This window comes from Tenrec ecaudatus, chromosome 14, assembly GCF_050624435.1.
Source record: "Tenrec ecaudatus isolate mTenEca1 chromosome 14, mTenEca1.hap1, whole genome shotgun sequence".
Classification (NCBI taxonomy): Eukaryota; Metazoa; Chordata; class Mammalia; order Afrosoricida; family Tenrecidae; genus Tenrec; species Tenrec ecaudatus.
In genome coordinates, this window is record NC_134543.1 from 117,500,122 (window position 1) to 117,522,844 (window position 22,723).

Consider the following 22,723-nt stretch of genomic DNA (forward strand, 5'->3'; position numbering starts at 1 on the left):
GTGGTAACCAGGTCGCTTGTGGCGCAGGATGGCTGGACGAGGTGTTCGGGTCCGTGGGATAGTTCCATCCTAAACTTTTGTAGAGCCGCCAAGCCCCAGGCGTGCCCCCGGGACGCCAAATCCCTCTTAATTTCGAATCTGAACGTCTCGGTCTCTTTTCCAGAGACGGAGCATTCCAGGGACTCCGCGCCCGCCACGCGGCCAGCCGCCCACTGCACCTGGACGGGACCTCCTCGCCCAAGAGCAAGAGTATAAGTAAGAAATGCGCCCGTCGAGCTTTTCGTGCTTCCTTTCGCCCGAAAGAGCCCACGTGCGGACACGTACTTCGTCCGAGCGTGACTGGATCATTGAAGCCACACGCAGCCAGCATTCGCGCCCCGCCAGCTCGCTCCTCTGCCCTGCATTTCTTTTTCTTCTGTCCCATGAATGGGTTTCCCATTTCTTAGCAGATGCTTGCTTGCTTGAAAGCTGGTAATCGATGAACAGATTTTCTTTTATTTTGAACAAAATTTATTTTAAAAGTTATTTCCTTTGATGAGTTGTCAGTAGTTTTTTAAAAAAATCATTTTATTAGGGGCTCATACTACTCTTATCACCATCGAGTTGTCAGTTTTGCAGTTTATGGGACCGAATTAATACAACACAAAAGTGACGGATGGAGTTCAAAAATAACTGACTTTATTCTTTCTGGTGCAGCTGACTGTGAAGTATGCAGCTGAGACGTGAGTCATATTGAGTCTGCTCACGAAACCCCAAATTTACCTCCTCAATTTCAACACCAGACCCCGCATCAGCGCAGGTTTATCCCCAGCCTTTGTCCTCAGTTAGGGGAAGATCTATTTTTGGAGAAGCAAGGTTAGAATTTGAACTCTGCAGGTATACTCATTCCAAAAGGAAGAATGGAACTGAATCCAACCCACTCAGTTAATTCTCCCCAAACGCCATACATTAGCCACTCCCCCTAATGGTTAAAGGGCAGAAGACCACCGGGAGTTACACTGAGTCTCTTATCTCAGGGAAGGCAGAATTCATGGGAGTAAAGAATAAGCGTCATGTTACTTTTAGAGTAAAAACATAATGTGTATGCTTTAACATTTGCTGATTTGATCATTTGTTTGTTAAACTGTTGCTACAACTTAATTTAAACTATTGGTAGAATCTTCAGTATATCCCAGCCATTAAATTATTTTATGCTTTTAGACGTTTGAATGCAGAATTGGAGGCAAAAACAGCTGACTTGGTTCGACAAGCTGAGGAAGTAATAGTAAGTAAATGTACAATTAGTTTCATGTAAATGCTTGTTTTTTAAAAACAAAAAGTGGCCCTAGTGGCACAGTGGGTAAGCAGTCCCCTCCTAACCAAAAGAGCACCCTTTTGAACTCACTGTGGGAGAAAGATATGGCAGTGTGCTCCGGTAAAGATTGTGGTGCTAGTGTGTACCATGTAGTTGATTTCAATACGTAGTGGCCTTTAGGACATAGTAGAGCTGCTCCATTAAGTTCCCTAGGCCGAAATCTTTCTGATATGTGTGTTCATATGTAGTCACCTTTCAATTATGGTATCAATATTAAATATTGAATATTCCCTGGGCTTCCAAAAGACCGGCCAAATCTATCTTGGAAGAAGTGCAGCCAGGATGCTCCTTAGAATCACGGAGGGTGAGATTTTTGTCTTGTGTAATTTGGTCATGGTGGCAGGAGCGACCAGTCCCTGAAAAAGGACGTCATGCTTGGGAAATTAGCGGAAGACCTTCACCAAGAGTGACTGATGGAGTGGCTACCACATGGGCTCAAACTAGCAATGATGGTGAGGGTGGGGCAGGACTGGGCAGTGCTTCACTTTCTGCATAGGGTTGTTCTGAGTTAGAAACAACAATAGTCTTTTCCAGGCTTTTTGTTTGTGCCAGGAGTGGACTTGAACCACTGACTTTACAGCTAGCAATACTCTTAACCATTGCATAACCAAGACACTTTTACATAGAGCTTAAAGCCTTGAAAATCCTATGGGGAAGTTCTATTCTGTCTTATAATAAGGTTGATGTGAGTCAGAATAGACTTGGTGGCAACAAGTTGGTTTTTGGTTTATACGTAACAAAAAAAATGTCCAAAATAATAAATATTAAGCTCAATGAATGATCACAAACAGCATGCATGTATGTGTATGTTTATGTTTTAGTATGCATATATTTTCTAAATAAGTTTTCTGTCTACACGCTCTGCTCCATTCATTGACTTAATACCAACATTAATATTTAACAAAGGAACCCTCGTGGTTGGAATCAATTTGATTGCGCCAAACAACAATCATATTTAATAATTCTTCCAATTACTGAAAGATTAATATTTGAAAGTGACTCTAGAATTAACAATAGTAACAGTAGGGGTAGAAATAAAGTGGTCTGCCGAAGAAAGTTAAATAAAGGATAGCAATCATCACTAGTACACAGATATGTATTGATGTTTAAGAACTAACACACAGTTTCTTAAGGTCTTAAAATGAATATAGCCCAGACTCTTAGGGTTGATTAGAATCATGTTTAAAATCAGGAAAATGGAACAAGACTGTATTACCCGAAGATGTATCAAAGCATGCTCTGTCGCAATCTGGGAACCAAATTGGGCAATCTTACTGTCATCATCGCCATTCATTAATCGCCATTCATTAATGGACTATCTTAGCACTAAGGAGCTCTGGTGACCTAGTGGGCTGTGCATTGAACTGCTGACCACAGAGAGAGGGTTCCAACTTACCGGCTGCTCCACTGGGGAGAGTCGGCTCCCGTCAGGTGTCAGAAGCCCAAAGGAGCAGTTCTCTGTCCTCCCAGGTCATTGGGAATTGGAAGCAACTTGATGGCAATGAGTTTACTGTTTTTCATAGTAGTCCTCCTTAGAGGAATAACATGGCCGTCTTAAAATTTTCCCCCTTCTTTAACTTAATTTAGTTAGAATTCCTGCCCTCAACACTAACAATTAAATAAAATAGAGTTGGTAGAACAGGGAAGAAAATCTAGGTAATATTTTATTTTAATGCCTTTTGGGTGTGTGATATTTGTTGGTTTAAGAATCAAACATTTTCAGATGTAGCATTTCAAATAATATCTTTGGATAAACAAATACAGGTTGACTAGTTGAACTTCTATTGAAATACTTTATGACAAATAAAATACATTTATCCAATCTTTAATTTTTGGCAGCATCCAAAGAGCAGGAAAATACTTGAAGAAATCCAACATTATAGTAGAATAAAGGTTTCATTATGTATTATGCTTGAACGGACCCTAAAAAGTACCTTGTTTCAAAATCAAACAAAACAGAAAACTTGGAAAAGCTGAGAAAGGGAAAGGAGAGAGGGGGTATTTCTGTTCCTGCAGAAGCTAACTCAATATAACGTTTGCCATATTAACATTTGTTTACTCACCATTCATTTCCTGATGTCTCTGTCAAAAGCCCTTACTATTGGCGTGTCATTGTCCGAATCTTCCTGGTCATCTCGGTGTTAAGCTTGCCTGTTTGAAGATGCTTTGCTGCTGCTGCTGCTGCTGCTGCTGGGTTCTTTTTTTTTCTTGAGAGTCATTTTAATTTTCTTTGCATGTTACTTACCAGGGAAGAACTTAATGTAGTGGTGAAGCAGGGATCATAGAAATGCGTTGACATTCTTTTTTTTTTTTACATGTCTTCTTTTTTGTTTTTCTTTTTTCTTTTAAAATCATTTTATTAGGGGCTCATACAACTCATCACAATCCATACATAGATCAATTGTGTAAAGCACATTTGTACATTCGTTGCCCTCATCATTATCAAAACATTTGCTCTCCACCCAAGCCCTTGGTATTAGCTCATTTTCCCCTCCCTCATGAAACCTTGATAATTTATAAATGACTGTTTTGTCATATCTAACACTGTCCGATGTCTCCCTTCACCTACTCTTCTCGCGTTGACATTCTTACATTTTTCCTATAAAAGCCACGTTCTTAGCCCATAGCCAATGGAAGGTAAAAGGATCATCGTAGGCCATAGCATTTAGAATTCTGTAGCTTTATGTCGTAGAGACCAAAGGCCATGCAAAAATGGATTAATATCAGGAAGGCATGTGAACATATCCTAGTTATATGGCTTTTTCCGTATTATAAATCTCTTATCTCTCTGTATTTAACTAGAGAGATCAGCAAGAGGTGCGAACTCGGCCTGCTTCACAAATTAAATCTTACGCAGAGAAGAATGATGACAATTTAAGGTAAGTAACTTAAATTCTCAAACACTGTATTTTCTTTTTCAAACATTGTTTTGAGATATTCCACAAATGAATACAGCATTGGATGTGGCCATTTAGCTAAGCCAAGGGATTTGGAAGTTAGCTGACTGGAAGAGATCCATATTTGTCTCTGCTCCCCCAAAAAAGGTGACCCTACAGAATGTGGGAATTATTGAGCAGTATCCTTAGTGTCATACACAAGTAACATTTTGCTGAAGATAATTAAACAACAGTTGCAATAGTCCATCAACAAGGAACTACCAAAAATTCAGACGAGATTCAGAAAAAGGCATGGAGCTAAAGATGTCATTGCTCATGTCAGATGGATCTTGGCTGAAAGCAAGTTTGTGCAGACATTCAACTGTGTGGATCATAACAAGTTATGGATAACCTGGCAAAGAACAGCATTCCAAAATCCTTCATTGTGCTCCTATAGAACCTGTACACAGAGCAGAGGTGGTGCCTTCGATAGACCAGGGGTGGGGAACTTTTTCTGCTAAGGATCATTTGGATATTTAGAACATCGTTTGCACGCCATAAAAATTATGAACTTAAAAATTAGATTTGGGCCCCTTTTACAATGAGTTGTAATTCATACTGAAGTTTGAAGCTGTCAAGCATTTTGTCTTGCTTGGATCCACAGTCAATGCTCGTGGTAGCAGCAGTCAAGAGATCAAAAGATGTATTGCAGTAGGTAAATCTGCTGTACAAGACTTTAGCAGTGGTTCTCAACCTGGGGGTCGTGACCCCTTTGGGGGTCAAATGACCCTTTCACAGGGCTATCCTGAGACCATATTTCTGATAGTCTTAGGAACCGAGACACTGCTTCTCTGTCTGTCTCCAGGTGGGTCACCCACATGAAGATAGGCCCACACCCACTTACGGGGTCACCATAACATGAGGAACTGTATTAAAGGGCTGTGACATTAGGAAGTTGAGAACCACTGCTTTAGAGTATTCAAGAGCAAGGACATTACTTTGAGGACTAAAAGGCACCTGATCCAAGCCATGGTGTTCTCTGTTTCCTCATAAGAAGAATCCATGCATCTGAATTGTGCTGGAGAAGATCGAAAGTACTGTGGACCGTCAAAAGAACAAACAAATCTATCTTGGAAGAAGTAGATCCGTTCCTTAGAGGCATGAGTGGCAAGACTTCATTTCATGTACTTTGGACATGTCCTCAAGAGAGACCAGTGCCTGGAGAAGGACATCATGTTTGGTAAAGCGGAAGGGCAACGACAAAGAGGAAGGCCCTCGATGAGATGGAGTGACACGGTGGCTTCATCAGTGGACTCAGGCACAGGAACAGTTGTAAGGATGACACAGGACCATGCACTGTTTCGTTCTATTGTGTATATGGTCGCTGTGGGTCAAAGCTGACTACCAGGCATCTAGTAACAACATCAATAACATATTTGTTAACATTTAGTTAACTCAGCCCTAATGTGATGGCTAGAATTGCCTGTCTTTGGCGAGGCGAGTAATGTGACCTGGTATTAATGATTTCACAGGCCTTATATGGACACTCCCCACCCTGGAATAGAGCGAGGGGATACTGCAAGAGTTATATAGAGCAAGAGTTGTATCCTTTCAAAATACTTACTCAGTCTTTATACCAAGCAAATAATCTGAGAAGCTACACTATATAAAGAACCCACAATGTACAGATGACAACTTTGCTTGCTAAAAATGAAGAGTCCGTGAAGCAGTTACTGATGAAGACCAAAGACTTTAAGCTTCAATGTGGACTATACCTCAAAACAAAGAACTCAAAACCCTCATAACGTGATCAATAAGCACCTTCATTTCTTGAGAAAAGATTGAACCTGCCAAGGATTTCCTTTTACTTGGGTCATGGAAGCAGTCGTCCAGTCAAATGAGATACTGAATTGGCAAGTCTGTTGCAAATAAAAGCCCGGAACAACCACAACCTCTCTAAAATGGGAAAGACCAAAGATGTGGTGAGGACTAAGGTAGGCCTTGCTTTTTCAGTTGTTTCATTTGCAAGTGAAAGCTGGACGGTGAATAAAGAAGACTGAAAAAGAATTGATGCCTTCGAAATAATTGGCAAAGAATATTAAATATACCCTGGGCTTCCAGAGAGAAAACAAATCTGTCCTATAATTACCTTATACCCCAGGAGGTGACTAACAATGTTCTCTAACATAGAATGAGGACAATGTCTCCAAAACGAACTAGAGACACCTATAAGCCATAGATATATGAATGTGAATTACACTTAATTCTCACCCCAACTAATTAGTACTTAGGACATGACTGTTTGATTCTTGCCCTCATGAAGAGATCTCTGAAGATATAGGTGCTATACCAAAGTGTGGCGAAGAAGCCAGGTGGTGCCCCACTCTCAGAAAGAATAGTGTCTGGGGTCTTATAGACTAGCCTGCAAACAAGCAGCCATCCAAGTGAGGTGTCTACTAAGTCCACATGGAAAAACAGCACCAGCTTTTATGGTCCAAGGATTATCAATCACGAAACTCTAATTGGAAGGAGGAAGGAGTATCAGAGCTTGAATGGTGAACACCCAGTTTGCAGAGGGCGATGATTGACAGTGGAAGCCCAAAATCTGTGACAAGGTCCCCATGGATGAAGTCTCCACTGAATACGCTCTGACCAAAGCTGAAGGATGTGAATGGCCTGGCTTTCAAAGTCAATTATGGCAGAAGCAGTTGGGATGAAATGTAATGCCCTATCATTTGATCTCCCTTTTGTTCCATTTTAGACTTGTTTTGGTTTTCAATATTTTTGCTTTTTCTTTGAACGAGGCTTTTTTTTTTTTAAATGTTTGTGTCATCGTTGTTGGTGTGTTATGTGTTTGTATGATTCTGTATGATTGGGTTTTATTTTCTGTATAAGAGACCCAGGATAGGTGGAGCTATAGAGACAGTAACTGCATAGGGGCAGGGCAGGGGGGATACGGGGAAATGGGGAGCTAACAACAAGGAGTATAAGCAAATGTTCTGGAATTTATTGTGGTGATTGCACAAATGTTCTTAATATGATTAAACGATTACATTGTATGATATGTGAGGTATATGCAAATAAAGCCATCTTTAAAATCTGACCATCAGGATAGCCCACCTGAATTTTCAGAATAATCCATATTTCAAGAATAATTTGACTCATCGAACACTAATGACAGAAGACCTGATGAGCTGTGGATGACATCTGGAGTACCACACAGAGAGAATTGATCTGATGGCACTTTTTAACAACAGCCTCCTCAACCTAGAAATAGATTTCTGTTCTGTTAAATGAGCACTAGATAACTAGAACACTTTCGCCGTCACAACTGCTTACTCTGTGGTGGTCGTCGTGAGACAGCTGTAGACAGTGAATGAATGAGGGTGGGGAGAGTCAGCCCATATGCCAGAGTTTGCACATCTCCATGAACACTCTTTATTTTAAACTGCAAACATATTTTGAAAACTTTGCATATAAATAATGGCATTTTTAGATATATTTATTCATTCATTCAGCAAATATTTATTTAGCACCAATTTTAAAGATTATGTGCTCGGTACTGTGCCAAGTACTAAGCATACAGCAGTGCCAAGGAAGATACAGTTTTTATCCACAAAGAGTTCACAGTGTGAAAGAAAAACAGACATTGACCAAGTAATTAAATTCATTAGAAGAATGATAACAGTGGGTGTATGCACAATTAAAAGCCCTGTTGGTGAGTCATTTTGTGAAATACATAATCCTTGCATGATTTCTAGTCATTAAATTAGCGCTTTATTTTCCTACAAAAATATTGGCACTGTAGTTTTATCTTCTCAAAGGTGAATTATTTAACTAAATCACTCTTCTTGTTTGAGATACTCATTCAGAATATATTGACATGGTTTTCTAGAATTCTAGCAAAGTCAACTAGAATATAATTTCTGTAACATTGATCTAAGAATATTGATCATTATTATCATTGATCATTATTATATTGTGTTTATTTTTGGTCTGTAGAGATCTGCTGTCATCTGAAGAGACAATTCTTTTTTCAGAAACTAAGGTATGAAGTCAATCCTATCAATACAACTATATTATGTAGAAAGTTATGTTTTATGCTTCTCTTTCACAAAACAGAGAAGAGATGAATTGCTGCAATAAAATATAAACCTTGATACTCATAAGGACTGCCATAATGAATTGTTGCTCATAAAATAAATGGAATCTTTTTTGTCTCTATTTACTGAGCAATTTGGAGACTCGTTTCCATCCATTAGGGGCCAAATATCTAAGTGCAGTGTGAGTTTGCAGCCTGAGACTTTTAGTTTTCTTTTAAAAACCAAAATCTTATGGTAGGTAGAAGACCTGAAAAAGAAAGCTCTTATTTTAAGAAGGTGGTTTGAAAGATTCATTCATTTAAAGGTTTACAGTGTGGAGGTCATATTCGAGGTACTGGGCACGCTGGGATTTACAAATTCCCTACCGAAGGAACAGTAAGTGAATACCAGAGACGGCCTGTTGGGTGAATTATCATTCAACGAGTTGAGAGAATTCAATTCTCTGAGCAAGAACATTAGCATTTAATGCTCCACTAGCTGGCTGAGTATTCTTGAATATTTTATATTTATTTTTCTTATCCCAGAATAGATTGGTTCTGACCATCTCTAGATCCTATCTAAATGTTTTTCTGGGGTTTCTGCAAAATATAATTTAGCTAATTTAATAAAAACAATTCTATGTAGAATTCTATGCAATACAAAACTGTTTTCCTTGGCAAACAATTAGAATCTATTTAATCAGTAATTTGCATTCTTTTCATGTAGCCAAAGACCAAACATGCTGCTCCAGTGAACAAGGTTCAGAACAAACTGCACTCCACAAATCATGGAAAGAAAAAAAATCCAAGGTATAATACTGTTTTTAAGGTATTTTTTTAATGTTTATTTTTTTAGTTCAAGGATTATTTGTTGGCCTTTAGGAGTGTTTTTCAGTGCAGTCTGTTGGGGCACCACGCCCTGGCCCCAAAGCCCGCCTTCCGCATTCCCTGGAGTCCTCACTGCTCCATTCCCTTGCAGTTCCGCTGCACTCCCCCAGTGCCTAGGTGTGGTGGGATAAGGTCCACGCAATTCCCACACTGTGTCTCCGGTGCTGTCCCTCGCAGGGCTATGGGTCAGTGAGGGGCGTCATGTCTCATAGCTGGCTGGCCATGTGGTCCTCTCTGTGGACTGGCTGCTCTAATTGGGGTCATCCTCCTCAAGGCCTGGTGGGCCAGGATGTGCTCCACTCTCTCCTCCTCCCCCTTCATCTGCTCCTGTGTGCTCCGATCAGATATGTCCCTCTCCAGGAGCTGCAGATTCAATGCCGTCCTTTGAAATAAATTCTTCTGGGGGGAGGAGCAGGTGTCCATTTAGTATTTGGTACTGGGGCCAGCCCCCAGACCGCTCCACTGGTTGTCTACTCCCCGCCGGAATGTTACATTCACACCTTGGGACACTGGGTTCAAGTCTGGTCCCTCTTTCCCTGTGGAGATATAAACAATACCCTCCCCTTGGGTGGGTTAGCACCCCGCGCCCCCGCTACCCATTTCTTCCTTATTTTCATCCTTTTTTTCCCTTTCCCCACCTGCTCCCCAGTTGTCTACCATGTGCATCCCTGGACTTGACCTGGTCCCTGCCATACTACACAGTCCTCACCCCAAGAATGTTTGTATACAGTAGCTTTTTCCCTATGGCCCTTTTGCATTTTTTTTAATGCTCACCTCAGTGGGCTCATGGTATACTGGTCCTTTTGTGCCTGACTTACTCCTCTTAGCATGATTTCCTCAAGTTCTTCCCATGCAGCGATGTGCTTCATACGTTCATCACGGCTTTTTAGTGATGCGTAGTACTCCATTGTATGTATATTACCACAATTTTTTAATCCAATCGTCAGTTGATGGAAATTTGGGTTGCTTCCAACTCCTTGCAATTGTGAACAGTGCCGCAATGAACATTAGAGCACAGATGTCTGGCCTTGGTTTGTTTCTTGCCTCTTCTGGGTACATACCCAGTAGGGGGATTGCTGGGTCATATGGTAACTCGATTTCTATCTGTTTTAGATATCGTCAGATTGATTTCCATAGTGGCTGTACATACAGGCCCACCAGCAGTGGATGAGAGTGCCTGTCTCCCCACAGCCCTTCCAACACTTGTTGCTTTCTGATTTTTTGAATTGGGCTACCTTTGAGGGTGTCAGGTAGTACCTCATTGTTGTTTTAATTTGCGTTTCTCTTATGGCTAAAGATGGGGAACATTGTCTCATATGTTTATTGGCCATTCGGATTTCTGCCCCTGTGAAACTTCTGTTCAAGTCCTTTTCCCACCTCTCAAGTAGGCAATTAGTTTTTTTCTTTTTGGAGGCTAGCAGAGTATCGTAGATTTTAGTAATCAGGCCTTTGTCTGATGTGTCATTGCTAAAGATGTTTTCCCAGTCTGTGGACTCTCTTATTACTCTCTTGGTGAATTCTCTCGATGTACACAGTGTTTTATCTTCAGTGTATCCCATTTGTCAATTTGTGCCTCCTCTGTGTTTGTGTCCTTCCCTATTTCTGATAGCCTGTGTATTCCCTGTGCCAAAGTTCTCAAGTTGGTCCCAATTCCCTCATTGATGGCCCTAATAGTTTGGGGTTTAACTTCAAGGTCTGTGATCCACCTTGAGTTTATTCTTGTGCATCGAGTGAGATAGGGTCTTGCTTAATTTTTTTGAAAGTAAATATCCATTTTTTCCAGCATCACTTGTTAAAGAGGAAAAACAATTTTTTAGCATTGCTTTCATAATTTTAGATGTTTAATTTCTAGTATAATCATTCTTAATTACTAAGTACTGTTTCCCAGATCTTTTTATATCATATATCATACCCACATTTACTAAGTTAAAACCTTTTCCACTTAGCATATCTCATGGCAGTTAATGAATATTTTGTAATGTCTCTTTAAATGAAATTGCCATATTTCAAAATTTTCTAATATTTTTATGAGATACTTTCTTAGAACTGAGAGTAGAACCTAGGATTCTTATCTCTGGCTTTTTTTTCTCTAGACTAAGTAGTCTTCTACCTCTAGGTAGCAAACAGAATACCATACATTTCTGGTGTAAACTGAAAGACAGAGGGCTGTGTAAGTGAAGCAAGGCTCTACCCGCTGCCATAGAGTGGACTCCACCTCATAGCGATGCCATGTGCGTCAGAACTGCTCTGCCGGGCTTTCAGTGCCTGATATTGTAGAAGTAGGTTAGCAAGCCTTTCTTCTAGAATAAGACCATAATATGATCATAATGTGTGCTTTTCTTTTTGGTGAGAGAGAATTCAGACTCTTTCTGGGACTATAGACAATAAAAAAAGGTCCTAGCAGACTTCCTTAGATAGGAGACCTTTAACAAAAGGGGGGCCATGACATTTCCTCTCAGCTAATTATCAATAGTATACATCTATAATTATCCAAACTGATCACTACAGTATAATTCTTCAAAATATTTAATTCTTATACCCATTTCTCTGCTAAATTTTTAAATTTGTTTTAGAATTTAAAAAAGTGAAGCTAGGAAGAAAATGGGAGAGTTATATAAAATAGACTGATCAAGAAAAAACATGCCACATAGTAGTTCCATCATTGTAACATTTTCTTACTTTCAGAGTTTAAGTTGACTTTCTAAAGAAAGTTTTGTTTATTCCAGTGGAATTTGGAATGCTGCTTATTTGTTAAATTTAGCCTTTGGAACCATAGATTGTTGAGGGATTAAGCTAGACCCATTCTTCATTGCTTTTAGAAATGAAAATTTTATCTTATATTTTATCCCTACCTCTTAAACAATAAATTCCATCTTTTTTCATCAATTTTGATCATGTTATGCATGAAGTTTGGATGTCTGCAAAGTGTTTTGTAATATAATCTTTGAATGTATCTATTGTAGATTTCATCATACCTTAATCACTTATAGTAATTTTTATTTGCTTTGTTATTTGGGTAAAATATATGTCTCCTTTCTATATTACATATGTATTTTTAGCATAAAATTGAAATACTCTGATGGACAAAATGCCAATGATGTTGCCATTCCAGAAGATTGCTCAGATTTTTCTCTTGCAAAAACAATTAGCAAAATTGAAGGGCAACTGGATGAAAATGGCTTATCTGAATATGTAGATGATGATATTTTTTCTGGTGTTAGTAAAGACATTGGAACGGGTAAGTTTCCTTTCATTTGTTATTTTTGTCTTTATAGCACAGTTACTTAGAAAAAGACATCTTTGCCTAAAATAATAATAATAGTGTTTTTTTGTATTTAAAAATATATTGTAATGTCTTGGATTTATTTCAAAGTAATCTAGTAGAAAAAGATAATGAGAGGAATGAACAGAATTATAGATGAAATAAAATTGCCTATGAGCCAATTGTTGAAACTGGGTGATGGGTAAGTGAGGATTAATATTTGTATTTGATGTTTTTTATTATAAAAACACCATAGTTCTTTCACTGAATACTTTTCATCTAAAGTTAAAATTTCTCATAGCTTCTTGTTAAGACATTAAAGTAATATTAAAAGCATGTGTGTCTCTAAATGTTTCTGTAACAATCAGCCATTCTGCAGGAGAAGGGGGCAGTCTGCTTCCCTGAAGATGACAGCCTGCAAAGCCCAACGTTGGGGTTCTTTGTCCTACCGTGTCGCTCTCACTTGGAATTAGCTCAACATCTAGGGGGTTCAGGGCAATAGTTTACTTACTGCGTGCTCAATGGCACGCTCAGCATGATGTATGAATTACTGATCTAGAAACAAGTTTAAATAGTGAATACCATTTATTTATTTTTAAAATCATTTTATTGGGGGGTCTTGCGGCTCTTATGACATTCCATACATCAATTGTATCAAGCGCTGGCTTATTTTCTTTGTAACCATGTATCCTGCCTATTGCAAAGTAATACTATCAAGTTTGCTATTAGTTGTCATGGAGTTGTTTCCGACTTATGGTCACCTAAAGATATTATGTTAATTACCAATAATTCCTCTAAAATCATTGAAGTTATATAAATAGAAAGCCATGAAATGTACAAATATATATGAATACAGATTAATCCATACAATTAATTATAATTGTAGGTAAATCATGGGTCCAAGAGGCACTATGAAGCCCTAGTGGCATTGTCAACTAAGCATTGGACCGCTAACTGCAAGTCCTGCGTTCAAGCTCACCAGCCGCTCTGTCGGAAAAAGATGAGGCTATCTGTTCCCATAGGGATTTATAGTCTCAGAAATCCTGTTATTGGGTCACTGTGAGCCGGAATTGATTTAATGGCAGTAGACAGGCGAACCACTTAGTCTATCTAATAGCAATTTCTTCATTTGAAAATCCAGCAGTTTTCATTAGATGGTCATAAAAATTTTCTTTGTAATTCTGATTCAATGAAAAATGCTAACTATATGCATAATAGTTACCGGGCTGCTTCTTGGTTTAGCATGTGGTTTAGTCTATCCTGACTCAACAGCACCCTGTAGGAGTAGAACTGCCCCCATTGTACTCTATGTGGGGGAATTGCCAGATCTTTCCTCCTGTGGAGTGGCGGATGAATTTGAACAGACGATTTTGTAGTTCTCATCCAAGTGTTTTAACCCGTGTGCCCCCAAGACCCCAAATGAGTTGCATACTATTTACGCAGAACTGGAGAGTAGCTCACTTATTCATGTATTACATTTATGCTCCCAGCCAGGCTTGTTAGGGTTTGTTGTGAGGGTAGGTTGGTGGAACTGGCAGTTGCTTTTAGAGCTCTCTCAGGATGCCTCTGTGGACCCAATGAGACCGGTTGTTTTCAGTAGAGAGTAAGCTGTGGACTTACTCCAAATATTCCTGCTCCCAAGTACAGGGAGCCAGGAGAAGCCAACTTCACTTTAAATTGCTACAATTTGCTTATTACTGAATGCTGCCTTGCTCATCTGGAATTACACGTGACTGGAATGAGAATTGAGGCCAGTGAAATCCAGGTAGGGTGAGATCAAATCATCATGAGTCAGCTCCACGGTAGCACTGGGAGCACTAATACCAGAAGCTTTGGGACAGGCAGTAAGGAAGGAGGTGCTTCGTGTTCTGCCTGTCACCTTTGTATGACTTTGCGGTCATACACTCATGTATGATTTCTCAGAGGAAACTTAGTGTTTCCTCAGAGCACGCTTCAGGAGAGTGACATTTGTCTTAGAATATTGTTAGTATGCCTAAAACCTAGGAGGGACTCAATGTATATTTAGCAAATGACGAATAGGTGTGCTCTGTGTTTAATCTTCACTTTATTTACTTTTATGGGGCTATAAACCTCAACGATTTACTGCTAATATCCATGAACAAAGAAATGCCCTTAGCAGGGAGCACCAAAGATAAAGCTTAATGAGGACGGGTGAAAGACTCAGCAGGAAGGTGTTCTTTGGTTCCTCGACACAGACACTACATTTTAGCTTCTCGGAAATTGGGATGCATGTTACAAAATCGGTGGCAGAATTGAATTTGTGTTTGTTTCTGCTGACCGGAGATCACTTTAAATTTCCCTCTAGTAAGTATGAGTTCAGTCTTCAAACTTAGATGAGCCCTGGCTTGTGGTTCCTATTCTCAGGAGAGGATTTTAGGGTGTTGTGAACCCCCACCGTCCCGCTCTCGTTACTCACTTGCAGTATTGAGAGGTGAGTGTGTCCTTATTATTCCTCTCTGTTGGGTGGACTTGTGCTCAGGTGGTTTTGCGTTCAAGCTGCGGCTCTTTAGTGTCCCAGCATCCCTTATACAGGATCTCTTGTCAGACTCGCCTTCTTGAACACTTGTTTTCATCAAACAATGGTTTGTCCTACAATTACCTGAATTGTAGATGCCGTGAAAGACAGTAAACGTAATTATTTAAATTCACAGAGGCTCAGATCAGATTTCTAAAGGCCAAACTCCGTGTTATGCAGGAGGAACTGGATAATGTTGTATGTGAATGCAATAAAAAGGTAAGTGTCTAAAACCTTTCCAAAGAAACGGCCTCATATTCAAAGATGTTTTAGGAATGCCACAGTTGTTTAAAACAGTTTTGTTGAGCTACAGAAGTTAAATTAAGTTTTAAAATAAAAAAAATTCTAAAAAGTTTTATAAGTATTGAACCTAACATGAGACATTGAATTTCACAGAGCTAAAGAATTTTAAGGGCATGCTAGCAATTAGAATTCTATAGTTGACTTTTGTAAAGGAAAACGAAGTGTAATTTTTTTCTTCATGGAATAGATGTAAATGTCTCATCAGAGGTCACAGGAAGAGTCTTTTCTCCACCTATGTTTTGATATCAATCCTTGTACATTTTTCACATAAACTAATCTGTACCTTCATATAACTACAGGAGGATGAAATTCAGGATTTAAAGTTCCAGGTAAAGAATTTTGAAGACGATTGTGTGAGACAACAGCGTATGATTAATATGCAACAGTCTCAAATAGAAAAATATAAAGCTCTTTCAGAAGAAGCAAACAAAAAATGTGATGGATTACAGCAACAGTTGTCTTCTGTAGAAAGGGTAATGATTTTCTTTTTTTGTCCACTAACTTAATGTGAAAAATAACCTAAAACTTAAAATCACACTTTCAGTTATTTTAGTAATATTTGTGTAAAATCCCTATTCTGAGTTGCTTTTTTTGTTTTCCAAGGTGTTTTTTTAATGAATTTCAATGTTACTTTTGTGGCTTATAATTTTTCATCTTACCAAGAAATATTTGTCCGTTCCAAGGTCAGGATTTTCCCTTTTTTTTTAATGAACTGTTATATTTTTAGCCTTTCTGTTTAAATCTGTGGTATATTTCAAATTAATGAATTGTTTGAGAAAAGGGTCAAAATTGTTTTTTCCATACAGATAATCCAATTCCACTAGTTGAAAATACTGTTATTTCTCCCATGTAGTTCCCATGGCACTTCTGTAGAAAACCAGTTTATTATATTTGTATAGGTTTGTTTCCAGACTTGGTTTTTTAACATTGATCTATGTGTTCAAATAGGGACATTAATCTATTTGTCCAATATATTTTGCTGTAAAGTAAAATCATGTGGCACTGGGATTTTCCTTTGGAATTTGAATTACCAAATCAATTTACTTAATAGACATGTCTAGTCTCATCTTCTTCTACCTTTTAAGTCAGTTTTGGTAATCTGGTTTTAAAAAATATTTGCCCATGTCATCTGCATTTTCAAATGTATGGGCATAAACTTGCTCATAATATTTCTTTATCAGGAAGTGGGGTGTCAAATAACCCAGGGACGAGGGAACAACAAGTAATAAAATCGATGGTGAGAAGGGTATAGGATGACTGATGGGCTTGATCAAGGGCAATGTAGCCAAGAGGAATTACTGAACATGATAGTGGGATGAGAGGGAATTAAAAGGAAATAGAGGAATGAATATGAGGCAAAGGACATTTATAGAGGTCTAAATATAGGCACGTACACATGTAAGTATATTTATATATAATGATGGGAAATAGATCTATTTACATATATGTATATGTTAAGTAGTAAGGTAGCAGACGGACATTGGGCCTCTACTCAAGTACTTCCTTAACTCTAGAACACTTTGTTCTAATAACCTGGCATTCTGTGGTGCTCACCTTCCCTGACAAGATCACTAAAGACAAAATGGGTACATAAGGAAATGTGAAGAAAGCTGACGGTGCCCGGCTATCAAAAAATATAGCATCTGGGGTCTTAAAGACTTGAAGATAAACAAGCAGCCATGTATCTGAGAAGCAAAAAGTCCTCATGGAAGAAGCACACTAGCCTGTGTGCTCATCAGGTGTCAGTGGGATCAGGTATCAGGCATCAAAGACCCAGAACAAAAAATCCTATCAATGCGAATGCGGGGGAGTGTATAGTAGAGACCCAAAGCCCATGTGTAGACAATTGGACATCCCCTTACAGAAGGGTCACAAGGAAGAGATGAGCCAGTCAAGGTGCAGAATTGCACCTATAAAACATACAACTTTATTCTAGTTCTTTAATGCTTCCTCCCCACCCCACCCCCTACCACTATTATGACTCCAATTCTACCTTACAAATCCAGCTGGACCAAAGCATGTACACAGGTACAGATAAGAGCTAGAAACACGGAATCCAGGACAGATAAATCCCTCAGGACCAATAATGAGAGTAGTGATTCCAGGAAGAGAAGGGGAAGGTGGGGGGAGATATGGGGAACCAATCACAATGATTGACATATAACCCCTCCCAGGGGGACGGACAACAGAAAAGTGGGTGAAGGGAGACATCGGTCAGTGTAAGACATAAAAAAATAGTAATAATTTATAAATTATCAAGAATTCATGGGGGGTGGGGTGGAAGAGGGACGGGAAAAATGAGGAACCCATACAAGGGCTCATGTGGGTACTCAGTTGTGTCAGCACCTTTTATTGAAGACTATTTGTTCCCCCATTGAATGAATTTGACATCCTTGGCAAAGCTAAGCTGGTGAGTCCATATATTTCTGGACTCCCACACAGTGTTCTGTTCTCTTGATTTGTTTGTCTATCCTTGTGTCAATAGCACATGATACTGATGGTTGCAATTTTGTGATGTTTTTCATCTAGAATGTGTGAATCCTCCCAACTTCTTCCTTTTTAGGTCACATTGGCTATGTGGGGCTCCTTATCCTTCAGCAGGGGATTTAGGATTTGCTCTTCTGTCTCTGCACAAAAAGCTGCTGATCTTTGTATTCGGAGTGCATTGCTGACTGTTTTCATCTTACTAAGTTTCAGTCTCTAAAGCAGAATGCAAGATGCCTTTCCATTTACTTGAGTTTTCTTCAATTTCTTTCAACAGTACTTTACAGTTTTCATTGTTCTAGACTCTCCCCACCTTATGCATGATGTTATTTTTTATACTATTTTAAGAGGAATTTATTTGGTGGTGGGGGGGTGTTCATTGCTGTTGCTGGTATATTGACCTACAACTCAATTTGGAGCAATGCTATTTTATCCTGAAACTTGGCTCAATTTATATATTAGCCTTTATAGGGCTTGTATTTTTTAAATCTCTAGGCTTTTTTATATAAGGATCGTGCCATTTGTGAATAGAGATTATTTTCTTTCTTCCTTTCCAACATAGATGCCTTTTATATCTTTTGCTTGTGTAATTGCTTTGGCTGGACCTGCCAGTCCGATCTGGAATAGAAGTAGCGAAGGCGGGAATCCCTGCCTTGTCCCTGCTCTTGAGAGGAAAGCTTTCTGTGTGTCGTCATTTTGAATAAAATATTAGCTGTGGGTGTTTCAGGGGACCCTTTGTCAGGTGCTGCCATGTTTCTCATGTCTCTCAGAATAAAATCAAATTCCTTGCCAAGGTTTACAAGTTCCACCTAAACTTCGCTGCTCTCCCCTCTCAAGCCCTACTACCTCTGTGTCTCTGTCACTCAGCTGAGGCCATACTAAACTGCTTGGTGAGCTGTTTAATATGCTGAGTGGAATCCTGCCTCGGGGTCTTCGTCTTCCTTGGTGTTCTGGTTTGGAATGTTTCCTCCTCATCTCTCTGTATGAACTGTTCCCTCACTTTACTCGGAAGCCTTCTCTCCACTCTACCAACACCCATCCACCCCCCACACAGACACACACACAGACACACACACACACACACACACATTGCCTTATCTTTATCTCTTGCCCTTTTTTCTTCATGGCCTTTGCCAGTCTGGGGTGTGTATGAGCACATAGGCTCCTGGGTGGTACAAACAATTTGGGCAGCTTTGCTAACCTAAGGCTTGGCATTTCAAACCTACCCAGTGGCCCAGGAAAGAGAGATGTGGAAGGTGACTGCGTGTGAATACATGGTGTTTCCATTCACTGGAGGGGAGGGACTCAGTACCAACAGTGTGTGAGCGCGAGTATGTGTGTGCGCGGGAAGGCTTTAAAACTTCCCCTCATTTATTTATCATTTATTTATTTTATCATCTGTAATGTCCTCTGGAATACAGGCTTCATGTATGCCCATCATGTAAAATAGCTCCTGGCACCTAAGGACTCCGTCAAGGAGTAAGCAAATGTATAAAACCGATTGTTACTAGTTGCTGTCCAGTTGATTCGGATTCATGGTGACCCGTGTGTGCAGAGTAGAATTGATCCATGAGGATTTCAGAAGTGTGACCTTTTAGAAGGTCTTCTGAGGTGCCTGCACACTGAGGGCGTGTGAACCATCACTATTTCGACTAGTATTTGGGTGCCTAACTATTTAAGCCACTCAGGGACTCTTGTGAAACCTATTAGGTACAGATATTATTGTTTCCAACTTCAGAAGTAAAAAACTGCATCTACCACAGCCAGTAGATTGTCTGACTCCAACTCTTACTGCTTTCTCTACCATAGCACTTGTTTCTGAAACTTTATATGATCATTTATTTATCCTCATCTGATATATTCCTCATCTGACCTACTAGGGCAGTGCTTATAACATGAGCTACAGTGTGTGTGTGTGTGTGTGTGTGTGTGTGTGTGTGTGTGTGTGTGTGTGTGGGCTACTGACGTATGTGCCTCTTTTCTGATGGATTGAGTCTTATTACAAATACCTTATTAATTAGGAAAAATAGTAAATTGCCTCACAGAATTTGAGTGCTAAAGTTAAATTTAGTTTTAATTCAGCTATTTAATTTTTATTTTCAGAAGTAACTTCGGGGCATGATGTTTTTCATAAAAATTTTATCTAGCAGCATGTAAACTGCTTAATTTGGGGGTGGTGGGTGAATAATAGATTTACTTTATTTTCAGAATGCTAACTCTTTTTTGGTCATTATTTTATTTTATTTATTTATTTTAATTTTTAAACATTCTATTAGGGACTCATACAACTCTTATCACAATCCATACATATACATACATCAATTGTATAAAGCACATCTGTACATTCTTTGCTGTAATCATTTTCAAAGCATTTGCTCTCCACTTAAGCCCTTTACATCAGGTCCTCTTTTTTCCCCTCCCTCCCCGCTCCCCCCTCCCTCATTAGCCCTTGATTTATAGATTATTATTTTGTCATATCTTGCCCTATCCGGCGCATCCCTTCACCCCCTTTTCTGTTGTCCGTCCCCCAGGGAGGAGGTTATATGTAGAACTCTTATAACAATCTTGGTATCTTATCTGTACTTCTTAAAAGATGTTTGAAGCAGTGTGCTTGAAAACAAAAGATTTCTGATATGAATTTCTCTTTCATTAGTGGACTTACTCATACAGAAAACCTTTCCTATGTTTCTGTTCTCCTGTCTTTTCGTTTCATATGGATTCTCCTAAGGGGGGAGTATCGATCATTGGGTAAGGAGAGTTTGCGTTCTTCTGTGAAGCAGGTTACATAGTCAGCAGTAGGAAGGACAAGAACAAAGAAGTTCATTCCCATGGTGCTGTGAGTGGTGGCAGCAGGACTGTGGACTTCTGTAGCTAACTAGACTCTGCCTTTGTGCCGGGAGCAGTGAGATAAATCAGGCTTGCTCTGATGGAGCTACCACCCACAAAGCTTGGAAGAAGGCTGGTGACAGCAGATGGTATCCATACACAGTTTGATTTGTTTAGAAACCTACAGAAAGAGCAGCATGTGTTTTGTTTTGTTTGGCTTTGTTTTCCCCCTTAATTACTCAGAGCCTGGGAGATCAGTTTTCAAATAAAATGGAGGGATAATGCTAGGAGGAAGAAAAGTTGTATGTATACACATAAAAAATTATATAGAGATTACATAATATATAAGATGCAACTGCATCCTTAATTGCAGGATTTCAGGCACATACTATTTAGTGAATATCCATTTTGTATAATTCCCTGTACTAAACATTGTAGAAAATGCAAAGAACTGGTTAGTTTTAATATGATACAGAAAGTGCTATGATATGTGTATTAAGATAATCTAGAAGCTCCGAAGAAAGAGTAGGACAGGACGTGTTAGGGGGGGAAGGCTTCCTCGGGAGACAGGAGCCCTCGTGTGCCGCCCTAGCTCAGTAGAAAAGGACAAGAAGGTGCTGCTGCTGTCCTGCCAGAGTTGGCTCCAGGTGAACTGAGCAGTGTCGAGGGATGAGTTTCAAAGGAACAAGAACCAAGTCTCGGGAGCAAGAATGCCAGGCTTTTGGAAGAGATTCAAGAATTGCTGATCCTGCCAAAGATGAACATTTGTGGCTAGAGATGAGCCTGGTTGACAGGTGACAGATCGTGATGGAATTTTGGAGTTTATCCTCCAGGTTTGTGTTTTCTCCATGTGTGGCCTACAGACTCTGCAATACTCTCTCCCAGGGTATTTGTCAAAATGCAGGTTGAAACCCCTTCCAGTGCGTGAAAATTATACCAAAGAGCTAATATTTCTATTCAAAATTGGGGTTTTCTATAAGGCTAAGATAGAATGCTCTGTAATTACTAAAATTTTCTAAATAATATCCACTAGAAGGTGTACTCTAAACAGCCTTCCTGAGAAAGCTTATTTGGTCTTACGTTGCTGTTTTGGGAGGTTCCCAAAGGGAGAACTATCATAAAAGCTTGCTCATAAAATAAATGTAAAGGACATGTGTACTAGATGTTGGATCTATAAACAGAGGCAGAACATTCCAGAGAAAACATAATTTGGAATTCTTGTTCATGACTACCTCTTTTAAGACACACCCTCCTAATTCCATTTTGGAGCAAGAACTTGAGCTCTCTAGCCTGTTAGTGCTGCCTGTGACCATTACATACAGATGCTATCTGTCTAGTTTCTGAAATAAGATATTTGGGAGAAATATGAAATTAATATGGATGGAAAATGTTGCAAAATAATAAAAAAAAGGAATTTAGGGTAGATTTACAAGTATCCTGCATCTTATTTTTACTACACAGGAATTAGAAAATAAAAGAAGATTGCAGAAGCAAGCTGCCGCTACTCAAAGTGCTACAGAAGTTCGATTGAACAGAGCCCTTGAGGAAGCAGGACAGTACAAGGTGGAGTTAAGTAAATTAAAGCAGAATAACAAGGTATTGTAAAATTTAATAGTTTTAAAGTGATCACCTTTGATAACTACCTCATTAAGCAAGAGTCAAAAATAGCTTTAAAATTATAATTCTTGATGTCACAGCAAATAATTCTGTTTTCAGAAGCATATTAATTTGCATTATATATATTTTTAGACAAGCTAAAATTATGTTCGTTGGCCAATTGCCTTAACTTGGTATTAGCACAGCCAATTTATTTATTTCTTCAGCAAATATATATATATACATTTTAATCATTTTCTTGGGGGCTCGTACCATTCTTATCACAATCCATCCATCCATCCATGTGTCAGGCACATTTGTACATTTGTTGCTATCATCATTCTCAAAACATTTGCCTTCTACTTGAACCCTTGATATCAGCTTCTCATATTTCCCCCTCTCTTCCCACTCCCCCATCCTCATGAACCCTTCATAATTCATAAATCATTATTATTATTTTGTCATATCTTACACTCTTCGACATCTCCCTTCACCCACTTTCTGTTGTCATTCCCAA

At 39.2% G+C, this 22,723-nt stretch overlaps 1 protein-coding gene across 1 annotated transcript in view; it reads left to right on the forward strand.

Moving 5' to 3' along the window:
* TEX9 (testis expressed 9) overlaps positions 1–22,723 on the forward strand; it is a 44,880-nt gene continuing 22,157 nt past the window's right edge. Inside the window, exons 1-10 of the mRNA XM_075530732.1 lie at positions 1–49; positions 164–255; positions 1,201–1,264; positions 4,157–4,233; positions 8,233–8,278; positions 9,039–9,121; positions 12,259–12,437; positions 15,134–15,216; positions 15,600–15,773; positions 22,072–22,206. Of these exons, the coding sequence (XP_075386847.1) occupies positions 29–49; positions 164–255; positions 1,201–1,264; positions 4,157–4,233; positions 8,233–8,278; positions 9,039–9,121; positions 12,259–12,437; positions 15,134–15,216; positions 15,600–15,773; positions 22,072–22,206 (954 nt within the window). The 5' untranslated portion in view covers positions 1–28. The remainder of the gene's footprint in view (positions 50–163; positions 256–1,200; positions 1,265–4,156; positions 4,234–8,232; positions 8,279–9,038; positions 9,122–12,258; positions 12,438–15,133; positions 15,217–15,599; positions 15,774–22,071; positions 22,207–22,723) is intronic.